This window comes from Grammomys surdaster, unplaced genomic scaffold (genome assembly GCF_004785775.1).
Source record: "Grammomys surdaster isolate TR1022 unplaced genomic scaffold, NIH_TR_1.0 485, whole genome shotgun sequence".
NCBI classification, from domain to species: Eukaryota; Metazoa; Chordata; class Mammalia; order Rodentia; family Muridae; genus Grammomys; species Grammomys surdaster.
In genome coordinates, this window is record NW_021604904.1 from 691,515 (window position 1) to 713,185 (window position 21,671).

The 21,671-nt window shown below is 42.9% G+C and overlaps 1 protein-coding gene across 2 annotated transcripts; it reads left to right on the forward strand.

Moving 5' to 3' along the window:
• The first annotated feature begins 187 nt into the window (after positions 1–187).
• On the forward strand, positions 188–21,226 carry LOC114633012 (zinc finger protein 60-like). 2 transcript variants are annotated; one of them, XM_028781622.1, is made up of 5 exons: positions 188–242; positions 5,699–5,750; positions 6,524–6,650; positions 9,124–9,222; positions 17,362–21,226. In XM_028781622.1, exons 2-5 carry the CDS (start codon positions 5,718–5,720, stop codon positions 19,152–19,154), a joined length of 2,052 nt encoding a protein of 683 aa, XP_028637455.1. In that variant the 5' UTR covers positions 188–242; positions 5,699–5,717; the 3' UTR covers positions 19,155–21,226. The 2 variants fall into 2 exon arrangements, with proteins under 2 accessions (XP_028637455.1, XP_028637456.1); XM_028781623.1 differs by having other exon boundaries at positions 207–242; positions 5,699–5,744.
• Positions 21,227–21,671: the final 445 nt, after the last annotated feature.

Below are 21,671 nucleotides of genomic sequence, written 5' to 3' on the forward strand. Positions count from 1 at the left end.
CTGAGGGCAACTCCCTCAAACCATTGGCGCTGCTCTCCTTCGTGCTGGCCCAAGTTACAGGCCGGGATCTTCCCGAACAACAGAGTGTTAGGCTTCAAGGAGTTGTGCACACGGGCACTACATTTCCCAGGAGCCACCGCGGCGGAAGTAAAGCAACTTCCGGTGCCCTGGCGAGCTCTCGCGGACGGTCAGGTCTTTCTGGTGGGAGTAGGCAATTGCTTTGTGTCTTCGGTCTCTGCAGAGTAAGGCCGGGAATCAGCGGGCTGGGTGTGGGTGTGGACGGCGGGGTGGTTGAATGTTGATGCGCGTGTGAGTATTTAGGGACGGTGCTCTGTGTGTGTGTGTGTGCGTGTGTGCGCGTGTGCACACCCTGAGCTATTTGCTTTGTCTGAGTCGCGGTGCGTGTCGCTTTCTGCTCCTGCTTTCTCTCGGGGACACAGGGACTGGAGCAGAGGACCAGGCTTCAGTAAGGAGAGGTCATGTGTGCAGTCTGAAGGGAAGCTTTCCCTGAGGTTCAGACTGGAGCTTGGGACGAGCATTTGAGGCCGAAAATGTCTCTGAGGGTCGCCTAGGCTACTAGTTGAGTTCCCTGACTTTCCCAGAGCTCTAGCCGTGTGAGTGTGGAAGGAAAGTGCTCCCTGAGGATGCTCTCGGGTACCATCCAGGTTCCGATGCTTCCTGATGCTCCCTGAGTCGGCCATTATTCAAACGGGTGGCTGGAGGAGCGTGAGATCATTGTTGCTACCCAGCTAAGACTCAAAGGCGAATTTGCGCTTTCTCTCTGTTTGAGAAGTGAGGTTTTTATTTTTAGATTATAGGATTGTTAGTAAATGAAGCAGGAACATGCAAATTGATATCTCCACCATTGTGTCCGTTACGTTGTCCCTCCCCTTTCCAGCTAGTATTCATCACGTTATGGTTTCAGTGACCCTTGACATCTTCTCCCTACAGGCACTTCTTTTCCCGAACATGTTCTAGATAGGAACCTCCAGAGGTTAGCGTTAGGGCTTTCAAACTCTGGTTGGCTAAATTGATTCCTATTTCAATGACATCATACGTCAGACAGCCTTTGATCTTTACAGGCCTGTCTTTCAAAGCAGCAGACAAGTGGAGATGGTGGACGATTTCTATTCACTCGTGAGGATTTTGAGAGTGGGAAAGCAGTAGCTTGTTCTTTCTCCCCTCCCTTCCTCTCCGCTCCCCTCCGTCTGGGTTAGAGTCTTGGTTCTGTCACGTTCTAGTCCTGTCGTGAACCTTAGGATGCCTGTGGTGAAGCCTGTTAGTGCAGTGCCGCCAGATACTAAGGGCCCGGTGAGCTTTAGTTGTTGCTCTGTGAGGCCATTTTGGCTTCATTCTCCTCAGTGTTCTGCAGGGTGAGGGATTGTGAGGAACAATGCGATTGCTGGTTGGATATTTAAGAAAGTGACTCAAAAAGAAAAACTAGGCTTTGTGGTGTGCATTTTAATCTCAGCACTTGGGAGGCAGAAGCAGGAGGATCGATGTGAATTCTGTAGCAGCTTGAACCACAGAACAAGTTTCAGGCTAGCTGGGCTGCATGGTGAGAACCGGTTTCTAAAACAAAAGGAAAATGAGTATACTAATGTAGAACAGAATATTTTTCTAAATTTTGCGATGGATCTTTTTTTTTTTGTATTGTGTAAAGCACATAGATTCTTTATGTCCTTTGGAATGACTTAATCTAACTCACATTTCTGTAGTGAGTACACTCTCGGCCTTGTCAAAACTGTTCATCACAGTCACCGTATTGCCCATCTCTGAACTGTTGTGTGGCTGAAGTTCTGTAGCCCTTGACCATCATCATACAGCTCTCTCCCTTGTGGGTCCACGTCTCCCATTCTCCTCCCTGATGCTGCACAGCCAGCCTCTGTCACTCACACCCCAGGAACCAGCATCTCACCGTTCCCAGGAGAAAACAGCTTCAGAGTCTAGATGAGCCAGACCATGGATATCTGTCTTTTTGTTTAAAGATGAAGTATTTGGCTTCAAAATTATGGACGTTGGGTTATGTGTACATGACCACAGGTGGTCTCAGAAACCATAGATACGGATAGAATCCACTGGAGCTGGAGTTACAGGCACTGTGAGCTGTCTGGAGACTGAACTCTGTCCTCTGGAAAGGCCGTAGCAGCTCTCAGGCTCTGAGCCATCCCCCTGCCCCAGCGTTTGCCTTTCTGTCTTTAGCTTATTGCACTTGTTATTCTCCGTGTGCATCCATATTGTAGTACGTGGTTCACTGTGTGTGAGCCTCACTCTCCATGTGCTTTGTCCGTTCGTCTGTGGGCGGGGTCCACATCACAGCTATGGAAGTGATGCTGGAATGAAAGGTGGGAGGGTGTGAATGTCTCTTGCAGCTGCTGAGTTTATTTCCTTTGTGTGTATCCACTCAGTAGTGGGATGGATGGATCAGGTTCGAGTTGTATTTATAATTGAGAATTTGCCATGCTGTTTTCTACAGTGACTAATAATTTACATTTCCTCCGTAATGTTTTTTTTTTCCCCTCCACATTCTCTACATTATGTTTTCTTTATAATGGTCAGTGTTTTTAAAAAGATATTCTCTCCCCCCACCCCTTTCCTCTCTCTCCCCTTTATTCCTGATGTTTGTGCCTACATGAACCATGTGCTCCTTGCGCATGCCTGATCTCATAGGTGGCCCGAAGAGTGTGTCAGATCCCTTGAAATTGGAGTTAGGACTGGTTGTGAGCCACCATATGGGGGCTGGGAATGGAACCCCTGGCCTCTGCAAGAGCAACAAGTGTTCTAAACCTCTTTGCCAAGTCTCCGGGCCTCTAGTAACTGACACTCCTAACGGGCATGAGGAGGCCTCTCCTTGTGATTTTAGTGACTGTCATCCTGATGATAATTTTTCATATAACTATATAGGCCATATTGATGTCCTATCTGGGGAAATACTTATTTCTGGTTTGCCTGTTTCTTCATTAGGAAGTTTCCTTGTCGCTGACTTGTCTGTATTCCTTATAAAGTTGCTATGCAGGAGCTTAGATGCTCCCTCCTGGTCAGATGTGTCGTTGGCAATTACTCTCTCCTGTTCTCTAGATTATCCCCCTACCCCACTGCTCTTTCCTTTGCTGCGTAAAGGTTTTTAGTTTGATGCAAATCCTATGTCTCCATTTTGCTTCTGTTGCTTGTGTTTTTAGAGTAATACCCAGTATGTCCCGTGTCCTGGAGGCTTTCCTGTGTATTATTTCTCTAGTAGTATCAGTTCATAAATTTTAATCTGTCTTGAGTTGGCTTTTGCATGTGGAGTGACTGAAGGTCTAATGTCATTTTCATGAGTGTTAACATTGACTTTTTACCAGCACTGCTGATGATAGACACTGCTCTGGAGGTCACGTAGACCAGGTTGGCCCAGGACTTTGAACGAGCCTCTTGATTCTGCCTCCCCAGTGCTGAAATTATTGACCTACCGTATCCAGCAAGACTTCCTATACTTTCACAAACTTTATGAAGCATTGACAGTTACAAGTGTCACAAGGTCACAAGCTATCAAAATGTGGCCAGGGGAGATGGCCATGGGGCTTCTTCTCAAATGATTTATGATTGACAGTAAGAAATTAAAGACCCTTTTCAAATGGATGTCTCATGTAATCCTACACAGCATTTTCCCAGATCTCTTACTCCAGCCATTGCTGTACTCGTTGATATTGTAACTTTACTGGCTGTAGGTGTCCTTTGGCTTATTTGTGTAAGGTTGTGAAACCAAAAGAGCTGTATTTATTGTTAAGATGCATAGTCTTCAACACAGAAATAATCCTTAGCGTAAAGAAATGTAGTTTAGGGCTGGAGAGATGGCTCAGCGGTTAAGAGCACTTACTGCGCTGGGCGGTGGTGGCGCATGCCTTTAATCCCAGCACTTGGGAGACAGAGGCAGGTGGATTTCTGAGTTCGAGGCCATCCTGGTCTACAGAGTGAGTTCCAGGACAGCCAGGGCTACACAGAGAAACCCTGTCTCGAAAAACCAAAAAAAAAAAAAAAAAAAAAAAGAGCACTTACTGCTCTTCCAGAGGTCCTGAGTTCCATTCCCAGCCATTGTGTTAGGCATGAATTCCAGTGATGGCACCTAGGCTTTGAAGTAGCTTTTTCTCAGTGACTTTTTCCTGAGATTTTATGGGCTTATTCTTTTAATGGATTCTTAGAATCTTTTCATAGCTTAGTTTCCAGGCATACCTGGCAAACCAGGAAGTCTCCTTATTCCTGAAAATTGCTTAGTGATAAGTCTTTCAAGACTACCCACACATCAGATAAATAGTTCTGACACTCAGAAATTAATTGCTAAAAGTGCCTTTGTATAACACTTAAAAGAGCTTTTAAGAAGCTGGCAGCATTCATTCCTGGAGAGGCTGATCCCCTGAGAAGGCTAAATTTATCCTGCAGTGTATTTTTGTTGATAAGTCCACTCATATAACTCAGAAAACGGATAGATGCAGTGCATGCCAGCATGGAACTGTGCAGTGCCAGACACAGCAGTGCATGTCTGCAGTCCCGGCCCTGCTATGACAAGACGGGGGTGGAGTCAAGAGAATCCCTGGCAGACTGGCTAGCCTGGTGTATGAAGAGGCAGGCAGGAAAGAAGGATAAAGATAGAAGGAAAATTTATTTGTAAATTTTCTGGGGATATAAAAATGTACAATTTCATAAGGTGGTCAGATGTGTCTTGAGAGGGAGAAGGAGGAAGCAGCATTAGGTGTTCAAGGCCAGCCTGGAGTACAGGAGACTGTCTCAGAAACAGATGAACAATCCCACAGTGTACTGAACCAAGACTTAGACCTGTTGGCTAGAGCACTGGATCCCACTGATGGCTGCTCCCTGGGGCAGCGTCTGAGGGAGGTCTGGGGTTGTGTGTGCTGCTCAGAGCTTGTACAGAGCACAAGATAGTCCTCACCCAGCCCAAGACATAACCACTGTGTCAGCCGTGCTGAGGCTGAGAAACCCAGCTCAGGATCAAAAGACTAGGACACCCAGGACAAATCTAGTATTATTTTGTTGAAAATATCCCATAATATGGAAAGGTGGAAACACATACTCACTTCCTGTGACAGGATGTGTTATAGCTATTTATCTTCATAAGGATCATGGCTTAATCGATACAACATAAGTGTTATCATAGCTGAGCGAAGGCTCTCAGGAAAGCGTTCCATGGTGCACAGTCCCATTTACTGAGAGTGGGGACAGAAGGCTGGACCCCGCCTGAACATTGCAGCTGCAGCCCCTCCAGCCTTGCTGTGCTTCAGCCCTGAGTTTACAAAGGAGGTGCCATTTGGATGCTGTAAGCCCCTGTGAGCCTTGATATGTGGGGTTCCAGTAGGAAGGTCTGCTCACAGTAGGAGGAGCAGCCCAGGTGCAGGGCTAGCTGGATGTCAGGTGGAAGCTGGGTCCCTTGTGCTGACATCTTCTGGAGGAAGCTCAAGGCAGACATGTTTAGCTCTGCACTCCCACACTGACCCCTTTGCCATGGGTTGTCTGGGGTTAGGAGAGAATGGTCTTTGTGTAGACTCCTGTGTGCTTCTGATCTGTGTGTGGGAGGCTGTGAGCGGTGGGAGGGGAGAGAGTGAGTGTGGATGCTGGAGAAAGAAATGTAGTTGTTGAACTGACAGTGACAAAGTCATTCTGGGAACATCAAGTCACAATCAATGAAAGGCTTTCTTTTTGTCCCCAGGGAGGAAGCCTAAAGAAGAATGGCCGGCTCCAATTCACAGCACATGGTCTCTGTAAGTTGTATGTCTCTCCCTGACATAGGGGGACTTTCAGGTTAGGTGACTCCTTCTTGTCTTTTCCTCTTGAAGCTTCCCACAGATCCAGAATCCCCTCATCCCAGTCTGCCCCTTCACAGTGAGGGTTGGCAGGTCTGAGCACTTCCTGTCTGAGCCTCTTCCCAGCTGGTACTGATGTTGTCTTTGAATGCATTCCTGTATATGTGCTCTCTGCTTGGTCTGTGGTGAGGGAGGACTGTCACTGCAGCAGAGGTGTCAGTCTCACAGGGAACAGGGGCTTTGGGGGCTTCAGAGCTTTGAGGTGACGGTCTCATTGACTGCACTGGGAAACCTGATTGACATCTGTGGTGTTGTCAGGTTGATGACCCAGGGAGTTAGGAAAGACCTGAAGAGACTTGTTGACCACTTAAAAGGTTCTTTGTTTGTTTTATTTTTACCAAAAATTAAACTTAATATGTCAATAATATGGACTGGTATATAGTCATCTGATATCATAATAAACTCAAGGACTCACAGCATTCCTTGTGTATTTTACCCTGACCCCAGTGACATGTCTCCTTTGTGGGGGATAACCTGAAGGATGTGGATGGAGTGGAGAGGCACAGTTACTGGATATGTAGGTGGGCACAGCCGTCGTTTATGGGGAGTCGTGCAGTAAGGTGCCTTCAGCATTTCCTTATGGCTCCCTTCCCACGCTTGAGTCCTTTTCCTTCTGTTTTTCCATCTTGAAAGCCTCCCTAATTTCACTCTCCTTGTGTTTGCTCTTTCAGGGGCCAGTGACATTTAGGGATGTGGCTATTAAATTCTCTAAGGAGGAGTGGGCCTGCCTGGATGCTACTCAGAAGATCTTATACAGGGACACGATGTTGGAGACCTACAAAAACCTCGTCAGAGTGGGTAAGAGCTGTGTGTCATGAATACGGGATGTGTCCTGTACACTTTTGGCTTTCTTAACTGTGAATTAAAAGTCATGGTCGTCTTTTAACGTTCAGTTGAAGTCGGGTTTGGTGACCCATACCTGTCATTCCTTCACTCAGAAGGCTGCTGTGAGAAGACGGCTGTGAGTTCCAGGTCTGTCAGATACATAGTGAGTTCCAGGCTAGTCTGGCCCATATGCTGAGTCCCTGTTTCAAACAAAACAAACTAAATGAAATAAGAAAATAAATCAGTAAATATAATTGCAGGCTAGAGAGCTAACTTGGTGATTAAGAGAACTGATTGCTCTTGCAGAGGACCTGGGTTCAGTTTCCACTGTAGTACAAACAATTTAAGCTAATCCCCGAGTAGCTCCTTTACAAATAAAGGAGGCTTAGACTATGGTTATTTTATTTGGCTTTGCCAATTACTGGGGGTCATCCCTAATCTCCTCTTCTAACTGCAGGCCTGGCTACCTCCCCAGTGGTATAACTCCAGATCCTTGCTTTTTCTCCTGGCTCTGTGCTTATGGTTCCTCTCCCCTCATGTTGGCTTCCTCTTCCACTCTCATTCCTCCCCTCTCCCCCTTGTCTCTTCTCCTCCAACCAGGTCCCTCCAAACCCACCTGCCTCTAATCCCTCCAGTGTTGACTGTAGCCAGTTTTGTATAACCAAAAGTTTTAAGTCAAGGAACCAAGGTTTGTATAACAAAAGCTTGTAAACACGAGAAACTTCTCATAGGCCATAACTTTTGGGTATAGAATTTAGCATTTGAATATATAGCAGTAAACCAAACCTCAACAAACCATGAGATTTCTCAAAACCATCTCTAACTCCGGTTCCAGGGGATCTGATGCCCTTGTCTGGACTCCGTGGGCTTGCACATGGTGCTCAGTCATGCATACAGATCCTCACATACACACAAAATACATTTTAGTCAGTAGATTTAAGAGGGTGCTGAGTTCCTCCTTCATACCAAAGGACGGATGTGGGGTTGGTTGGATTGAAAATAAGAGCTTCATGAAGCACCTGCTTGCCCTTCCCTAGTTGGTCCTCTCAGTGAGCTCTAGGTTCATGGAGAATAGTAAAGTGGAGAGCAGTCAATGAACACACTAAACACTGGTCTCTGCCCTATACACACATGCCTGCATGCCTGCACACACGTGCACAGACCCTCATGGACACATACATACATTGTACGTCCATACATACACAACTTGTAAAAGACATGATGTACTTGATGATGAATCAATAGAATTAATTTGAAAACCAGAGCTAGACACATTCTATTTTTCTAAATGAATCCTTCTCACCTGCTTTTAGTGGACGTTTCGGGCTGCGACTTTGTCTTTTTCGTTAAGTTAATCTGTAAGAAAGAAGTGCAGATGTGATAGAGTAAGAATTATAACCACGAGAACAGTTTTCATGGCTCAGGATACAGCTCAGGTGTAGAACACTTCCCCAGCGTGTTCAAGGCCCTAACTCCGTCTCCAGGATTACTAAACAGATAAATGGAAATTTAAAAGATTATCATTTTTGCGTTATTATAGGTCAGACTGTACAAAGTATTTGAATATAGTATGTAATCTTAGCATCTACCCTATCCAATAGATAATAAGTCAGTCTATATTATTATTGCTTTTGTCTACAGAGGTTTTTATTTGTAGCACGGAGAGATCTGTCTGCCTCTTCCTCTGGAAGTGCTGAGATTAAAGGCATGTGACACCACAGCCTAGCGATATTGTTTTCGTTATTATTATTATTTGGTTTTAGTATGACCAGGTCTTATGTAATGCAGGGTGGCTTTGGACTTGCTATGAAACTAAAGCCATCATTGTGATTCTCATCTGCCTGTGTCCTCTCCTCAGGTGTAGTGATAGGTAGTGTGTGCCACCCTGCCCAGTTCATAGATGTGAAAATTGGTCATAGAGTCTTACAGGACTTGCCTAAATAAATGTCATTCTTAGTGAGCTGCAGAGCTGAGGCTTACACTAGACAGTGTAGCCTGTGGGTTCATGTTCTCACTACTCAATTATACTTTCCTCTTAAGTGGCAAGCCCCTATCAGCATTTAAAGATTAAAACCTTTTCCTGAAACATCTGATTTCTTACCCTGGTTTTTTTTTTCTCCTTCTTTGAAGTCTTTCCTCGGGGTTATTTTAGCTCTTAGAATTTTTTATCTGTTTTATGAGACAGGGATTTTGTTGTGGAGCCCAGACTGGGCTGGCTCATTCTCTGTTCTACTGGGCTCACAGGCATGAGACACCATGCCCAGCTGTGTAGACCTTTAACCCCAGCACGTGGGGAGGCAGAGGCGGCCAGATCAATCAAGTAAGTTCAAGGACAGTCTGGTCTGTGTATCACATTCCGTGATATCCTGGCCTAATTTGAGATACTGAGTCTCAGAATAACTAACTAACAGTCTACACTATGATTCATTTCTTTCTTTCTTTTAAGTGGGAAGATCCATTTCCAAGCCAGATCTGATCACCTTACTAGAGCAAAATAAAGAGCCCTGGATGGCTGGGAAGGAAAAAACAAACAGACCAAACCCAGGTAAGTGTGAGGTGAGCCTGCAGCCCTGCCAGGCGCTGCATGTGCTCAGAGAGGCTCCTCAGAGCTGACACTGGATGTGACAAACTTCTTTCAAAGCGCCAGGGCCTGTGGGAAAGAAGCCTGAGCCCTGGGAAGGAAGTCAAGGTCAGAGCAGAAGCTGTCAGAGGGGCTGCTGTGTCATGAATCACTTTCAGTTCTTATTTTCTTCCCTCCTACTGGAGCAGGTGCGCTCTTTCTATAATTTTTAAAAAGTATTTGATTATTGATTATATGTGTGAATAAGTATAGAGTAGACAACCGTTTCCTGTTCCAGATTTTAATGGAATTGCTTTCAGTTTCTCTCCATATAAATTGATGCTGGCTATGGCCTTGCTGTACACTACCTTTATTATGTTGGTGTATGTCCCTGGTATCCCTAATCACTCCAGAACTTTTATCAGGAAGTGGTATTGAATGTTATTAAAAGGTCTTTTCCACACTTAGTGAGTTGATCCTGTAGCTTTTGTCTTTCAGCTTGTTTATATGCTTTCAGCTTGTTTATATGTTTCAGCTTGTTTAAATGGTAGATTGCATTGATCAATTTATGTATGTTGAATACATTTATAGATACACGCATATTGTACCATCCTTGCATCTCTGGGATAAAGCCTACTTGATCATGGTGGATCATGTTTTTCATGGGTTCTTATATTTAGTTTGCAAGTATTTTATTGAAAACTTTTGTATTTAAGTTCATCAGGGAAATGGGTCTACAGTTCTCTTTGTTGGGTCTTTATATTGTGTGAGTATTTGGATGCCTGTTGCCTTAAGAACAGAATTGCGTAATGTCCTACTGTTTCTTTGTTGAGGAGTAGTTTGAAGAGTATTGGCGTGAGCTCTTCCTTCCTTGGAAGTCTGGTAGAATTCTCTGTTAAAACTATCTGGCCATGGACCTTTTTTGAGGGAGACCTTGAATTACTGATTGTATTTCACTAGGAGTTATAGCTTTTGTTTAAACTGCTCCTCTGATCATGATTTAACTCTGGTAAGTGGTTTGTGTCACAAAAATTATAACTTCTTTTTAATTTTCCAGTTTTGTAGAGTATAGGCTCTCGAGGTATGTCCTTATGACTCTCTGGATTTCCTTTCTGTGTGTCTTAGATAGGGTTTTACTGCTGTGAGTAGACACCAAGACCATGGCAGGTATTATAAAGGAAAACATTTAATTGGTGCTGGCTTATAGTTTTGAGGTTTAGTCCGTTTTCTTCATTATGGGGAGCATGGCAAGCGCTTAGGTAAATGATGCTGGAGATGGAGCTGAGAGTTCTACATCTTGATCTGCAGGCTTCAGGAAGAGAGCTGACTGGCAGCTAGGCGTGGCTTGAGCTTCCGAGATCTCAAAGCTCACCCCCATTGACATCCCTCCTCCAACAAGGCCGAACCTAATAGTGCCACTCCCTATGACCAAGCATTCAAACATGTCAGTCTATGGGGCCTTTGCTGTTTACACCACCACAGTCCACTCCTTGGCCCCTGTAGGCTTGTAGCCAGCCTTAGAGTGCATTCAGTCTAACTTCAAAATTCTCCATAGCCCTGACAGTCTCAGACTTGCTTACATGTCTGAAGTTTGAAGTCTCTTCTGAGATTGATGCAATCTCTTAATGCTTAAAATCCCTTGTAAAATCAAAATCAAAAAGCTGATCACAAATTCCAACATATAAGGTCACAGGATATACACGATCGTTCCAGAAAGGATCATTGTAAGGAAATACTGGACCAAAGACAGACAGAAAATCAGCTGGGCTCACTCTAAACTTTCCATCTCTAAATCTGATGTCAAAGCACTCTTCAGCTCTCCAGCCCTTCATCTTTGTTGACTGCAGCACTGTGGGGAAAATTTAAAAAGGCCGCCACAGCGGCGCAAGCCCCAGAGGGGCTTCCGCCGTGGCGGGTCTCACATCAGGGAAGAGGATCCTATGGTTCCAGCGGCCCGGAGGCCTTGGCAGCGGCAGGCAAGAAAGTCCTTGGTTCCAAAAAGGTTTATTGTCATGGCGGATAATAGATGGATCTAGGCGTACCCTCCCCCAAAACTCAGGGCAGTCCCGAGTTATATAGGGAGGGAGAAAGGGGGAGGATTGGGGGAGGCATGTTTAATTTCCTCTGCCCTCTGGCCTTCATTAGTATGTAAATCCCTAGGGCCTGAGGCCTATAGCCTGGCCTATGTGACTCTATGGAGATGTGACTGCTTTTTAGGATCCTGGATGATGGGAGGGACCGAACTCCTGCCGGTTCTCACACAGAATTCCACGGAGAATCTCGGGGTTCTAGGCACCTGCTCAACCATGACCCAGGATACCCTTATGCAGTCCCACACAGCACATTTCTTTCTCTTGGTCTGATCACACTCTCTGTCATCAGATTTCCTTGACAGGTATCCCACTGCTCTGGCGTCGCCAACATTTTGGAGCTTCCAAAGGCAATCCAAGCTTCACCTTCACAGCGTCACACATGGCTTCCTCAGTCTCCATGCAGGGACTTCTGTGACACATGTCTGGCCTCAGTGGCTTTCCTTAGTTGTGGAGGGAGATTCCATAGCCCTTTCTATCCTTGACTCTAAAGCCAGAACCAAGTAGCAGAAGCTGCCAGGTTCTCCTGCTTCCTTGGGCTGGAACGAAAGGCCCTCATTCAATTACATCTTCATTAGCTTTTTGTTCTCAGTGGTTTCCTTCATTGTCTAAGCCTGGCTGTGCTAGACTCTCTCTGCAGACCAGGCTGCTTTTGAACTCAGAGATTTACCTGCCCCTGCCTCCGAAGTGCTGGAATTAAAAGTGTGCACCACCACATACAGCTCTGAGCATTTCTTTAATTCCTTGTTCAGGGCTTAGCTGAGAAGTATCTTGTCCTGAGGCCACCATTCCTTTATTCCATTTGACATCAGAATTTTCCTTGTTCTGTTTATCTCCTTGAACACAAGATTTAGCTCCATCCCACTTCCCAGTGTCCCCTTTCTCCTTGAACTGCACATTTTCTGTTTTCCCTTGTTCAGCTTGCTCCTTTTCATTGTAGATCAGCATAAATGTGAACATTAGTAACCACATGACAGTCAATACTAGGTTCTTTTGAGGTTTTCTCTTCTAATGCCATTAATCCAAAACACATTTTAGCCTCAGGCATATTTTTCAGACAAGGGCCAAACAGCCACGTTCTTCATGAAAATACCTCAAGAATAGTCTCTAGGGTACATACTAAAGGTCTCCTCTGAAACCTCATGAGTCTGCCCCCCACATTTCAAATCACCCTCAGAACCACTGGCTCCCATGTTTCTGCTAGGATGGTTCGTTAAGCTCTGCTTAAAGCATTCAACCGCTTTTCTGGTCCACAGTCCCGAGGAAACCAAAACTTGGTCAGGTCTGTCACAGCAATACCCCAGTCCCTGGTAACAGCTTCTCTTTTAGAGTTTTATTGCTGGGAAGAGACACCATGATCATGGCAACTCTTATAAAGGAAAACATTTAAGTGAGGCTGCTTTACAGTTCAGAAGTTTAGGCCATTATCATCATGACAGGAAGCATGGCGGATGGGGGCTGGAGAAGCTGAGAGTTCTACATCTTGATTCAAAGGCAGCAGGGAGAGAACTGGTGAGCCTCTAGGCCTGGCTTGAGCTTCTGAGACCTCAAAGCCCATACCCAATGACACTCCTCCTTCAACAAGGCCACACTTCCTAATAGTGCCACCCCCTCTGAACAGCATTCAAACATCCAAGTCTGTGGGGCTAGTCCTATTCAGACACTTCCTAATAGTGCCACCCCCTCTGAACAGCATTCAAACATCCAAGTCTGTGGGGCTAGTCCTATCACTACCATGTCTGTTGTGTCTTTTCTTTCATCTCTGATTTTCTTCTTTTGTATTATCTTTGTTTTCCTTTGTCTTAGGTTTTGACATTCACACTGATTTTCTTAAAGAACCAACTCTTTGTTTTATTGATTCTTTGTTTGTTGTTGTTTCTATTTTTCCTAATTTGAGACCTGAATTTACTTATTTCTTGCCGTCTACTCCTTTTGGGTGTTGTTTTGTTGTTTGTGTTCTAGAGCCTTCAGGTGTGGTGTGAAGTTGATAGCGTGCGATCTCTCCAGTTTGTTTATGTTGGTACATGTGATTGCCCCTTACAACTGCCTTGATTATGCTCCATGAATTTGGGTTTATTGTTTCTTCATTTTCATTCCGTTAGGAAGAGCTTAATTTCTTTCTTAATAGCTGTCTTGACCCAATTTTATTCAATGGTGAGTTGTTTGGGTTTTGTAAGCTTATATGCTTCCTCTTGTAGTTATTGATATTCTGCTTTTAATCTCTGGTAGTTAGACAGAATGTGAGATGTTATGTAAATTTTCTTGTGTCTTCTGAGACTTGCTTTGTACCCAAGTATGTGGTCAGAGTTAGAGAAAGTTCAATGATGTGCTGAGAAGTTATATTCTTGTGTATTTCTGTGAAATGTTCTGCAAATAGGTTAGGTCCACTGGGTTTATAATGTCAGCTCCAGCTTCATCTAGATGACCTGTCTATTGGAGAGTGTGCTACTGCAGCCTTCCATTTTCAAGGTGTGAGGGCCAATATGTGATTTAAGCTACGGTATTATTTCTTTTATGAACTTGGGCCTCCTGTGTTTTTGGTGCGTAGATGTTGGTGGCATTTTCTTTTGATGAGCATGTAGCATCTTTTCTTTATTCTGATTAGTTGTGGTTTGAAGTCTGTTTTGTCTGATATTAAGATAGCCACACCAGTTTGCTTATTAGATCCATTTGCTTGGAATTAGAAAATATTTTCCAATATTTTTACCCTGAAATAATTACCCTGTCATTAGTGTTAAGGTGTGTTTCTTAGATGTGACAGAAGATGGATCTTGTTTTTGCAAGATCTGTTAGTTTGTGTCTTTTTACTGGGGAATTGACACTATTGAATTGATATTGAGAGATATGAATGAACAGTATTTGTTGATTCATGTTATTTTGTTGTGGTGGGTGTGTTTCTCTTTTAATTTGCTGGTCTGGGACTACTCATTGCGTTTTCTTGAGCATGGCTAATCTCTTTAGGTTGGAGTTTTCCTTCTAGTGCTTTCTTTAGGGCTAGATTTGTAGATGGGTATTGCTTAAGTTTGGTTTTATCATAGTAGGTCTTGGTTTCTTCATCTAAGGTGAGTGAAAGTTTTGCTGGATATAGTGGTTTAGGCTGGTACCTTTGGTCTCCTAGAGCCTGTAGAACATCTGTCCAATCTCATCTGGCTTTTAAAGTCTCCATTGAGAAGCCAAGTTAATATGTTTTTCTTTATACATTACTTGGTTTATTTTCTTTGCAGGTTTTAATAATCTTTGTCCTGTACATTTAGCGTTTTGATTATTATGTGCTGATGGTTGGAGGCAGATTTTCTTTTATTTTCCAGTATATTTGTTGTTCTGTATACTTCTTGTACCTTGTCATTTCATTCTTTACATTGTCAGGCAGTTTTCTTCTATGATTTTGTTAAACATTTTCTGTGCCTTTGATCTTCTTCCCTTACTTATTCTTAGATTTGATCTTCTAATTATGTCCCAGATTTTCTGGAATTTTTTTTTGGGGGGGGGTGTGCTGGAATGTTTTTAGCATTGATATTTTCTTTCATGGAGGTATCCATTTCGCCTATGGTCTTCAGTGCTTGAGATTTTTTTTTTTTATCTCATATTCTGTTGGTGAGGCTTGCTTTTGAGGTTCCTATTTGAGCATTTAAACTTTCATTTTCAGATTTCCCTCAGGTTTTTTTTTTTTGCACTTTGAGTTATTGAAGTATTTTATATATTTCCTTCTGCAGTTTATGTTTTCATAGATTTCTTTAAGGGATTTATTTCCTCTTTATTAATCTCTACCATATTTATAGTGACTGATTTAATGTCCTTTTTTGTGCTTCAGCTGGGTTGCAGTGCTCAGGGCCTGCTGTGGTAGGGTTGCTGGGCTCTGTTGCACACATACTGTTACTGTGTTTTTACATTGGCATCTATGCATTTGGGTTTGGGACAGTTTTAGGTGCTGATGTCTGGTCTTGCTTTTTGTTGGGTGGGTGTTTTGTTTCTTGGTTTCTGTTGGTTCTTAGGAAAGTGTGGTGGCTGTGTTGCCCAAGTGAAAAGTTCTTGTAGGATCCTGATAGCTATAGCCACAGGGATTCCAAGTAAAATGTGTTTCTAAGTACTGGGAGCTGATACTTAGGAATGGGGGTGGGATAGGTGGGTAGTTTTGAGGGGGTCCACAGTAGGGAGGAAAGCAGGTCTTCTACTAGGATCTGCTTAGTACCTCGTGGATGGGAGTAGAGAATGAGCAGAGGCCACCTCAGTGGGTCTGCTACAGAGCTGGGGATGAGAGTGGGGGTTGGGTTCGGGGGGATGGAGGAAGAAGTGAGGATTTGCAGTCAGCCTGTCTCTTTCTCTGGGCAGAGTGTCCTTCCTATTTCCAGGGAATGTCTGTTGGAGTTGGGGGCAGGGATAACACAGTGAGAAGACAGAAGGCAGTTTGAAGGTGTACATCTGTGTGATAGACTAGAGACGAGGGCATGGGTGAATGGCAGGCCAGAGTGGTCTATTGCAGAGCTAGGGATTTGGGTGAGAGGAGCGGTAGGTAAAGAGCTGCAGTCGCCTGCTTCCCTGGCTGAATATCCTTCGTCTTCTTAAAAATTCTAATGGATTCTCTCCTGCTTCTTTTTATTTTCTTTTTATCTTGTTTTTGTTTTTCTTAGGCAGCGTCTGTCCAGTCCAAGCTACCTTGGAGTCCATGACCCAGTTACCTCTGGCTCCTTGCCGTTGGTATTACAATTGTGTACCACTACCACAACAGATTTCTACCCCTTTCTTTTTTAAGAATCCCAAGTCCAGGCCAGGAATTGGTGGAGTATGCTTTTAATCCCAGCCCTTGGGAGGAAGAGTCAGGTGGATCTTTGTGTTTGAGGCCACCCTGGTCTACAGAGCAAGTTCTAGGTCAGTCCAGGCTGTACAGAGAAACCCTGACTAGAAAAACCAAAAATAAAGTAAAATAAAATCCAAGTCCAGGCTAGTTTTCTTAAAGAATGGCAGATGTTATATATTCATGTTGTATAGTATTTTTCTCTTCATTTGGTTTGTTGTGGCATTTGAATCCACTGTGAAAGGCTAAAGACAGACTGAATTCAAAGTAAGATTAAATAAGTTTATTTGTACTGCTAGCAGAAGGAAGGCAGCCTAAGAACCATAGTGTGTCCAGTGGAAGAGGTGTAAGGTGGGGGTCCTACTCATCAGAAAGTGGGCATTACAACTATTCATTGGTCCACATCTGGGCAGCAAGACTGTTTCACTTCCCTCAGTCATTCCTTTCATTCTTACACAGACATCAACGAGTTCTTTTTGTCTTTTGTTTTTTTTTTTTCTTTCTTTTTTTATTTTCAAGAGATATGCAGGTTTTACAGATGTACAGGGTATGTTATAATACCTCACAGCCCACTAACCTGTTCTTACTCACCTGAGGCTCTAGGGTTAGCCAGCTAGTCCAGAGCAAAAGGTCATTGGCCAGTAAGGGCTTCCCGGCTCCATAGAAAGTCTCTGTCGTCATCACAGAAGGCCTGTGTACACTACTACTCAGTTCCGAGCACTTCTGTTACTGGGATAAAGCAGTGCATTGCTGGACCGGCAAAAAAAATCAATGCCATCAGGTTAGGGCTGGCTGTCATGTCCCCACAGGTTCAAAAAAACTTCACTAAAGGGTGCGACAGATACATACATACATACATACATATATATATATATATATATATATATATATATATATATATATATATTAGATATTTTATATATCTATAGATATTTTATTCTCCATGAGCTGGTTTGGAAACCTTCACTGGCTTCTATGTATTTCTTGTAGTATGCGAAGAAGCACGTAAGATTATTGCAATTTAGTTCATTATAATCCCGCTAAGCAGACATCCCATTCCCGAATAGTTCTAACATAAAGAGTCTCGCTGTCTTACGTAAGCTTTCCATTGCTGCTCTCCTTGCTCCTCCTCAGCTTCTCAGAAGATACCTTAGAGTCTGGTCATTCACTTAGTGGAATTCGTATGCACAGGAATTTTCATTGCAGGAAAATAAAATATTCTGTTTTCTCCTTTTCTTTCAGGTTTGGAGACATGTTTATCTCCACAGAATCCTAATAAAAACTTACCCAAACAAACCATTCAGCAATTAAGTAAAACTCTGGATGGCGGCGATAAGGTATCTAAGGGGCTACAAAAGAATCAAGGAGATGCTGGTCAAAAGAAAAAGATGCCGACTTCCGCTAGCCAGACTCTCGCTCACAATAAAGAAAAACCATATCAATGTAAAGACTGTGGGAAGTGCTTTGGTTGTAAGTCAAATCTAGGTCAGCATCAGAGTATTCACACTGGAGAGAAGCCCTATAAATGTAAGGAGTGTGGGAAGACCTTCAGACTCCCCCAGCTGCTTCAAAGACATCAGAGGTCTCACAGCGGTGTGAGACCTTTTGCATGTAATGAATGTGGAAAGGCCTTTCATCTTCCTATCCTGCTTCAGTACCATAAAAATATTCATACAGGTGAAAAACCGTTTAAATGTGAAGAATGTGGGAAGTCCTTCAACCGCATCTCTACCCTTCTGCAGCATAGGACTATTCACGCCGGCGTGAAACCATATGAGTGTAATGTGTGTAGGAAAGCCTTTAATCGTCGCTCAAACCTCCTGCAGCATCAGAAAATTCATTCTGAGGACAGACCTTTTCATTGTAAGGTGTGTGGAAAGGCCTTCACTGTTCTGGCACAGCTCACTCGACACGAGAACATTCACAGTGATGACAAATCATTTGAATGCAAGCAGTGTGGTAAGATATTTAGTAGTGGCGCTTACCTTGTACGACACTACGATACTCATACCAGTGAGAAACCCTTTGAATGTACTGTATGTGGCAAGGCTTTTCGGCTTCATCTATACCTTGCTGAGCATCAGAAAACTCACACTGATGAGAGACCTTTCAAGTGTAAGCTCTGTGAGTCAGCCTTCAGACGTAAGTACCAGCTCAGTGAACATCAGAGAATTCATACCGATGTGAAACCCTATCAGTGCAAGGATTGTGGGAAATTCTTTCGTCGACGATCAAATTTTACTGAGCATCAGAGTATTCACACTGGAAAGAAACCCTTTGAGTGTAAAGAATGTGGAAAGGTCTTTAGACTTAATATACATCTCATTCGACATCAGAGATTTCATAGTGATGAGAAACCGTTTGAATGTAAAGAATGTGGAAAGGCTTTTCATTTTTCCAGCCAGCTTAATAACCATAAAACGAGTCATACAGGTCAGACACCTTTTCATTGTGAGGAATGTGGGAAGTCCTTCAAGCGTGTCTCCAGCCTTGTGGAACACAGGATAATTCACAGTGGTGTGAAACCATACAAATGTAAAGCGTGTGGAAGAACCTTCAATCGTCGCTCAAACCTCATGCAACATGAGAAGATTCATTCTGATGAGAGACCCTTTGAGTGTAAGGAATGTGGAAAGGCCTTCACTGTTCTGGCACAGCTCACACGGCACCAGACTATTCACAATGGAAAGAAGAAATATGAGTGTGATCAGTGTGAGTCAGCCTTCAGACTCCCATACCAACTTACCCAACATCAGAGAATTCATTATGAAGTGAAACCATTTCAATGCAAGGAATGTGGAAAGGGCTTTGTTCGTAGTACAGGCCTTAGAATTCATGAAAGAATCCATACTGGTGAGAAGCCCTTTAAGTGTAAGGAATGTGGAGAAGCCTTTCAATATCATTACCAATTTCTTGGACACTTTAGAATTCATACTGGCAAGAACCCTTATGAATGTAACAAATGTGGGAAGTACTTTACTTATGGTAGAGATCTTAAAGTACATCAAAGTATTCACAATATTGAGAAACCTTAAGAATGTGGGAAGGCCTTCAGTTGAAAATCAAAGGTTGTTTGACATGCTAAACTTATTAAGAAGCCTTACAATATAAGGAATGTGGAAAGCCTTTAGTAATTCTAAGCTAGTTGTATATCAGAAAATTCATACTGGTCTGAAACCCTGTGAATATAAGAAGCTTGAGAAAATTTAGATTAAGTTCAGCCTTCAGTGCACATCGGAGAATTCGTACTGATATGAAACCCTATCATTGTAAAGAATGTGGAAAGACCTGCAGCTGGAGTTCAGGCCTTCAACGTAAAAGTATCCATGCTGTTGTCAAACACTGTGCAAGGAATATGTAAACATTTATAGAATTAGTTCTGAAAGCTTATGAAGGAGTTCATATAGGTCTAAAACTCTAAGGATGTGAAAAATCTTTTATTGTTAAAGGAGCTTATACAACATCAGAAAAGGAAGGTGGACAAGCCCTTATATGGAAATTCTATTGAACATCAAAGAAGTTATCCTGACAAGATTGAGACTGAAAAGAATCTAGGAAGAACTAATCTGTCATAGGATTAACCAATAGCTGAGTAGTCATATACTCATGATACCAAGAAACCCTTAGAGAATGAAACTGTAGGACCTTTGTTATTCACAGAAGATGCTGTTGAGAATGTCTTTGAATGTCAGAACGATATATTGTAGCCTTCATGGTCCTGTTATTTCATCTTTAGTACTACTGTTAATTGCATAAACTTAACTCACCAAACACAATTCAGCTAACTTAGGAAGAACAATTATTGAGACCAGTATTGTTTGAGGCACCTTGCCACCATTTACATCGCATGGCTCCTGTGCACAAAGACTGGATGTTTCCTTTCTTTCTACATAGTTAATGGTGAGCACAGTACCAGCCAAACTTGTGGAAACAGGGTTATAGTAGATAAGGAATCCTTGAGAATTTTTGGTTCATGTTCTGTAAAGTAGCTTTTACAGTGTTATTGCTTTCACTGGCATTACTGTAACTGATATGAAGGGCAAGTTGTGTTGTAGATAGTTTAGAAAAGCCTCATACAACCCTCCAGTATTAAATTCCAAATACTTCCTTCTGGATAAAATCTGATGGATGAAAAAGTACATGACAACATTTTTATTCTCAGTCCATTTTTTTTAGCTTTTGTGCAGAGATGTCTAAAAACTAGCTGTTGGTGAATAAGCATTTTTAAAAGGGGTTAGACACAACTTTCAAAAGGTAAAATCATGTAATTTATGCTCTTTCCAGACAGTAAGATAAAATACATTTGTGACTGTACAAGACATTGCAGTCTCCTCCATTTCATGTTGCTGAGACCATTTTAGATTTAACTAGAATTTGACTTTTGATGGAAGAGATTCTTGTAAATTTACCCAACTCTGTAGTCTATGAACCAGAGGTCAAGATGCTCCTCCTAATTTATTTTGCTTCTCTTAAACTGCCTGCATGTGCAAACTTCCCCCTTTAGCTAACTGCTTATCCTGGCTTCTGTTAAACTGCCTGCTTGGGCAAACGCTCCTGCTGTAGCTGCTGAGCAAGATATCAGAATGTGGTCCTTGTTTTTAGTAGCCCTTTGCTCTAAATGCTTGTGAGTATGCTTGGATCCTCAATACCTGAGTGTAGTCCCAGCCAACTGGAATAAAGACTTTCAGTTGGCTATAATTTGTGTCTGACTCATTTTCTCTGGTGGGCTCTCCATAAAACATTAACAGAAAATGGCCCAATTTGAAGCCAGGTATAAAAATACATGTGAGAAATTTTTCATACATATGTAAATGTTAGAACAATCAGAAACATTTCTGGAGGGGAAGCAGGAGAAGAGAGTTGGGTGGATGGGAGATGATGAGGCAAAAATATAGCTAGTGGAGGACCCCATTCCAGGTGGCAGATCATTGGGATCCACTACCAGAGAATTTAACTTAGAATGGTTTACAAATTAGGATGCTAGTTGTTACACCCAGTGTTTGTGTTACTTGTTACTTCTTTAAAAAGAAAAAAAAACAAACAACAACCAAAAAAAACTTCTGTATCATCATCACTTGAATTAAAAACTGTTAGTTTACCATGTTAACCCTCTTTTTCTGTATATATATGTTTGGGGGCTGTAGTGTTTAGAATGTGTTTTGTAGAGTTGAGTGTGGTAGTGCATTCCTAAAACTCAGTTCTAGGAAAGCTGAGGCAAAAGGATCAAGTTGGACTTTTTAAGCTGTTACTTTAAGTCCAACTTTGGCTGTGTAGAAATCCTTTCTCAAAAAAAAAAAAAAAAAATGCTGGGCTGTGGTGGCGCACGCCTTTAATCCCAGCACTTGGGAGGCAGAGGCAGGCAGATTTCTGAGTTCAAGGCCAGCCTGGTCTACAGAGTAAGTTCCAGGACAGCCAGGACTACACAGAGAAACCCTGTCTCGAAAAAAAACAACAAAACAAAACAAAAGGTTGTAGACGTGACATTTTATCAGCCAAGATGGCTTGTCATTTATACCACAGATCCATCCCTACTCTTAAGGAAATGATTCAGA

Excerpts from the sequence above, each read along its gene's own strand:
- LOC114633012 (XM_028781622.1), top strand. The coding sequence starts at position 5,718 with ATGGCCGGCTCCAATTCACAGCACATGGTCTCT. Across the intron at positions 5,751-6,523 it reads ATTCACAGCACATGGTCTCT|GGGCCAGTGACATTTAGGGA; the intron begins GTAAGTTGTATG and ends TTGCTCTTTCAG. Across the intron at positions 6,651-9,123 it reads CAAAAACCTCGTCAGAGTGG|TGGGAAGATCCATTTCCAAG; the intron begins GTAAGAGCTGTG and ends CTTTCTTTTAAG.